Genomic DNA, 5,581 nt, shown 5'->3' with positions numbered 1-5,581 from the left:
TGGGTAGTCCTATTTCAACCGCTACCCTCCGCTCCTATGAAACCCCCATCTCTGCCGGACGCGAGAGGGTTGGAACTAGGGGCAGGACTCAATGAAGGGAGAGGACTCTTTGGGCTTAAAGAGAGGCGCAGCAAGTCTCAGCGCCCAGAAGTGGAGGATCCAGAGGACAGACACCTTAGGGCCCTGATAGGTGGATGTATCAGCCCCTCGAGCGAGGGGGCTCAGTCCAAGAGACCACCGGGCAGGACCCAGCTGGAACCCAGCTCTCCTTCTGTCTCCCCCGCAGGGACTCTGTCCTTCTGTCTCCCCCGCGGGGACTATGTCCTTCTGTCTTCCCCGCAGGGACTATGCGTCGTGTCAAACAGTTGTTGGACTCAACGCGTCGAATCCCAAGACAAGACAGGTACAGTGGTTACGCCTCTCCACCGACATGAGTGTCCTCAACTTGGGAGGGGAGGCGGAGAAAGGAGACAAGCCAGTGAGAACCTTCTCGTGAGATTGTGGGGGACACAGACTCACTGTGACCTCGGTTCCCTGCCCATGCCATGGCCTGGCCCCTCCACGGCTGGTGTTCGAACTGAGCTTCTGATTTCAGCCAACCCTTCGTTCCAACACCTCCCACCATGCACAGGCAGCCAGCCTGGGCTCTTTCAGGATGAAGTCCTTTGTGTCGGGTTTGTGTGTTTCTTAGCCAGTTGGTAACTGCTCCTGTGAGGCGGCGATTGCTCTTTGCCTTCGTGGATCTCTGTGGAAGTTTTTAAGTGCTCATTCCCTCACCACCCTGTGGTTTCAACTGTTCAGTTTTGCCAGATTCTCCCAGGTCACCGTGCTTGGCAAAGGGACGGTGAAACTAGAAAGGCCTTCAACAGGATGGGCCGGCAGCAGCTGCCACAGGGGACTCACAGCAGCGAGTGTTCTAGAGACGTGTGCTATACGTGTCTGTACAATAGTGCGCGCTGTCAGGGGCCATCAAGTCGCGCTGACTCACGATGCACAGCATCGTAAAACACTGACCGGTTCTGCGCAGCCTCACCATTGTCCTCATGGTGGAGCCCATTGCGGCAGCCACGGTGTCCGTCCACCTCATCAAAGGCCTTCCCCCGTTCCACTGCCCCTCTGTGTTACCAAGCGTGGTGTCCTTCTCCAGGGGCCGATCCCTCCTGATAACGTGTCCACAGTACGTGAGACCAAGTCTCGCCATCTTTGCTTCTCAGGAGCATTCCGCGTGAACTTCTTCCAAGACAGATGTGTTCATTCTGTGGCAGTCCCTGGTACTTTCAGGGTCCTCCAGCACCATAATAACATTTTCTATATGTGTTCTGGGTGTATGTGTGTGTGTGTGTGGAGCTTTAAGCATGTGTGTTATAGACTGAGCTGCAGTGACCTCCTTCGAAGTCCTGGGTGACAGTCGCCCTACACAGGCCAAGGCTGGGTGGGATTCCGAGATGGGAGGATCACAGGACCTCTTGGAACCTCGGAGGCTCTGGCATCACTGAAGGGCAGGAGGGGCAGAACCCTTCCCTGGGGAAGAGCCCACATCTCCCCCAAGTGTGAGGTGAAGGAGTGTGAAAGGCCAGCACCAACAGGCCACGGGGATGTGTGGCATCAGGAGGGTAAATCTAGAAGATTCTTACACACACACACACACACACACACACACGCACATCCCTCCCACTAGCCCAGTGGGCTGTAGGCCAGCCCTCCTTGCAGAACCTGGGGGGCCACCGTCCAGGGGGGAGCACAACTCTTCTCTCCTTCCCAGCATCCCTGGGGGCCCATGGACCTCCAGGCAGCCCCCTGCCCCAGCCTGGCCCCCCACCTCCTTGGGCTCAGCTTCTGACCCTTCCGCCCACAGAGCCGACTATGCCGCTGCCCGCTTCATCTAGCCATCCATCGGCACACCCGCTTCCGGAAGCAGTTTAATTTCTCCATGCCAGTGCTGCTGTCGGGGCGCCCCTTCACCCCGGAGCTCTGGCACAGCCTGAGCCGTCACAGGGCCCCCTATGGCTGGCAGGGGCTCCCCTCCCAAGGTAAACAGCACCCTCAGCTGACTGAAGGCTCCTGCTTCTCCCCCAGCCTGTCCGTGCCCTCCCCTCACCGGGCTCCACGCCAGGCCCTGCAGGTTCCTGATTTGCCCCCGTGGGCTGCCCTCGCCATCTTGGGGCCTCTCTGGCACCTGTGGCAGACTGTGGGGGCCTCAAACCAACAGCCTAGCTCACAGGGCTACTGTGGAGACCACCCCACTTCCCAGCCCAGAGCTCCCTCCACGCCACCGCCTTCCCCAGATGGCCCTCTCTGGGGGCACACACTCTTGATGCTCAGTTCTTGAGGAAATTCAGGGCCTTGTCAAATGCCCACCCCCTCCTTCCTCCTCTCAGTTCTAACCCTCACCCACCCACCCTGTGTGTTCTCAGGCCTCAGGTGAGGGGGTCCCAGATGGTCCTCCTAACACCCCCTCCTCTCGGCCCCATCTTGCACTCCACCCACAGCCATTGCCTCCACCCTGACCCTGCTGAACCACTCTGAGAGCGGGGAGCTGTTCGCAGCCGCCCGAGAGCCACTTCCGGGCTGCGTCCGGTGTGCCGTGGTGGGCAACGGGGGGATTCTGAAAGGTTCCCACCAGGGCCTGAGCATCGATGCCCATGACTACGTGTTCAGGTATGAGGGGCCGGGCCCGGGGCCAGGGAGGAGCCCAGCCAAGGACACAGCCCTGGCAGCACCGGCCTGCTTAAGGAACCAACTGGGGAAGACGGGTGGGCAGGCGTGGACAGCAGGGGCAGAGTGGGTGCCGTAGGCCGGCAGGACCCAGAGGAAGGAGCAGCCAGGGCCAGCTGTACCCACTGGGACGTGGGGGGTCCCTGAGGATTCCTGGTGGTGCAATGAGTCGCTCCTTGAGCTGCTAACCACAGGGCCAACAGTTCGAACCCACCACTCGCCCCATAGGAGAAAAGATGAGGCTGTCGACTCCTGCAAAGACGTAGAGTTTTAGAAACCCACGGGGACAGGTGTCCACTGCCCTCCAGGGCCACTGTGAGTTATTACTGACAGGGTGGTGGCAGTGAGTTTGGGGACAGTCCCAAAAGTTGGAAGGAGACAGTTCCGGCTGGGTTGACCAGCCTTGAGAGCATTCCTCACGGGGGCCTTGGGGAGCCGTGGGGCTGGAAGGACAAACAGACCGTGTAACCGGAGACGGGTGGGCCTCGCTTCTGACCAGGGTCAATGGTGCTGTGATCAAAGGCTTTGAGGCTGATGTGGGCACCAAGACTTCCTTCTACGGTTTCACTGTGAACACAATGAAGAACTCCCTCATCGCCTACAGAAACCTGGGCTTCACCTCCGTGCCACAGAGGCAGGTAGGTCTTCTGGTGGGTGGCTGTGGATGGACAGCACCTTCATGCACAGAGCCCTTGCCATGGGGTAGACCCTGGGCTGCGATGGAGATGTTGCTCCCGGAGCCTGGCCACCTGAGACGGAGCCACTGAGCGGAGGAGAGCCTGGCTGGGGACTCCTTAGTGTTCCAGGGGGGACAGGATTCTTCCGTGTGTCAGGCACCTCGGTGTGTAACTATCAACCCTCTTTAACTGGGGGGCTGTTGGTGTCCAGCTCTGCTCCGCAAGGAAGGCGTCCAGGGGGGATGCAAACCCAGCCTGGCCGGCCCAGAGCTCCCACTCGCAGGGGGAGAGCCACCTGTAAGAGGGAAGGCTTTTCCACTGAGTGCTCACTCTTCCCGCAACCATTCTAGCCGCCACCACCACCACCACCCGTTTATGGCCATGCCAGCCGCCCTGAGTCAGGCACCCGGGGCTACGGGTGCCAGCTGACTTCCCCCAGAGCCAGTGACCCAAGAGAGAGACCAGACGCTGCCACGCTTTTAGGACGCGGCCTCTGTGCCTCTGAGGGTTCATGAATGTGCCCCGGGCCATGCAGCTGGGATTCAAACCCGGGTCCCTCTGACCTCAGGGCTCAAGCTGCTCTCCCGGTCCCTCTAGAAGAAGGTGGGGTGGGGGTGGGGGGCTCATCACAGCCCTGTGCAGAGAATTTTATTGTTTAAGGAACTGAGGGTCAAAGCCGTGGAGGACCACAGCTAGGAAGTGAGGGAGCCCGAACCTGAGCTTCGGCAGACTGGCCTCCAGCTGCCGTTGGGCACACCCACCCTGGGTGACCTAACAGAGGATGAGGACGAGCCTAGCTTCAGGGCTTTGATGGCATTGGAGCGGTCCAGACTGAATGTCCTTCAAGAAACTTCCTCCTGGCCAGCGGTACCCCAGACATAGCTGTCTGCTCCACCACCCCCTCGCTGTAGAAGCCCCCTTGGCTCATGCCAGAACAGAACGGGTAGCTTTCTTGCCCGTGTGCCCATAGCACTTGACTGAGCTACCCAGTACTTCGAGGCTCTAAACAATAAACTCTCCCTCCCAGCTCCCGGAGGCAGGAAGGTGGGAGCAGCTTCAGGAAGGGGCTTGGGCTCAGGGTCTCTCAGGGAGCTGTAGTTAGGACTGGCAGAGGCTGCCATCACCTGACGGCTGGGGTTAAGATGGCCTCCCAGGCACCACCTTGCGGGCCTCTCCAGAGCACACACGTGTCCCCGCCACGGGGCAGTGAGCGAGGGAGCGAGCGAGGGATCCCAGAGAGCAGAAGGAACAAGAGGTGCTTCTGGGGTCCGTGACCTCTAGGGTCCGTGACCTCTGGAGTCCGTGACCTCGTCCCCAGAGCCCCACACGTCCCTCCCACCTCTCTGCTCTTAGAAACAAGGCACCCTGTCCAGTGCACACACACCAGGGGGTGGGCCATGCGGCGTCCCCCCCTTGCAGGAAAGAGGATCGAGGGGTTGTGAACAAGTTTTAAAGCCACCATGGCACTTCAAGGTGGGAAGCACCCAAGGGAATGTCTCTAGCCAGGCGCCAGGGAGCAGAGCCGGGAGGAGGGGCGGTCTTATCTCCACACCCCGCTTGCCCTCCCAGGGCCTGCGCTACATCTTCATCCCCTCAGACATCCGAGACTATGTGATGCTGAGGGCAGCCGTTCTGGGTGTACCTGTGTCCGAGGGCACCGACAAAGGGGACAGGTGAGTGCCAAGTGGGCTTGGGACCGGGCAAGGTATCTGTTGGCCCCCCACCTGCTCCTGGAAGTCCATGAGGGATGGAGGGCAGGGGTGAAGGGCAGCAGGAAGGCCGGCCTCAGGGGAGCAGGGCTTCTCGGGGAGGATGGGGAAGTCCCTGAGAAGCGTTTGGCAGCCCTTTCCCACCGGGGGACAGTCCAGAGGAGCCCTGATGATGCAGTGGGCTAAGCATCGAGCCCCAAGGCCGGTGGATCAAACCCACCACCCACTCCACAGGAGATGGTCGAGGCTGTACGCTCCTGCAAAGATGTACAGTTTCAGAGACCCTACGGGGTAGTTCCATGTTGCCCTCTAAGTCTGACCCAACTTGATGGCACCGGGGTTGGGTTTGGTGGCGCTGGGTAAGTGCTTAGCTGCTGCCCGAAAGGTCAGTGGTCTGAACCCACCAGCGGCTCTGCGGGAGGAAGACTTGGTGGTCTGTTTCCCCCAAGACCACAGCCCTGGAAAGCCAATAGTCACTGC

General features: G+C 60.2%; 1 protein-coding gene across 1 annotated transcript in view; it reads left to right on the top strand.

Moving 5' to 3' along the window:
- The first annotated feature begins 319 nt into the window (after nucleotides 1-319).
- The window catches only part of ST6GALNAC2 (ST6 N-acetylgalactosaminide alpha-2,6-sialyltransferase 2), an 11,259-nt gene continuing 5,997 nt past the window's right edge, over nucleotides 320-5,581 (top strand). Inside the window, exons 1-5 of the mRNA XM_045299861.1 lie at nucleotides 320-403; nucleotides 1,856-2,030; nucleotides 2,490-2,658; nucleotides 3,215-3,353; nucleotides 4,962-5,065. Coding sequence (XP_045155796.1) covers nucleotides 320-403; nucleotides 1,856-2,030; nucleotides 2,490-2,658; nucleotides 3,215-3,353; nucleotides 4,962-5,065 — 671 coding nt within the window. The remainder of the gene's footprint in view (nucleotides 404-1,855; nucleotides 2,031-2,489; nucleotides 2,659-3,214; nucleotides 3,354-4,961; nucleotides 5,066-5,581) is intronic.

Source organism: Echinops telfairi, unplaced genomic scaffold (assembly GCF_000313985.2).
Source record: "Echinops telfairi isolate 266 unplaced genomic scaffold, ASM31398v2 ScPeMD7_7458;HRSCAF=8496, whole genome shotgun sequence".
In the NCBI taxonomy this organism is placed as follows: Eukaryota; Metazoa; Chordata; class Mammalia; order Afrosoricida; family Tenrecidae; genus Echinops; species Echinops telfairi.
The sequence above is the reverse complement of the archived record's forward strand: the minus strand, read 5'-3'. Positions and strand labels throughout refer to the sequence as shown.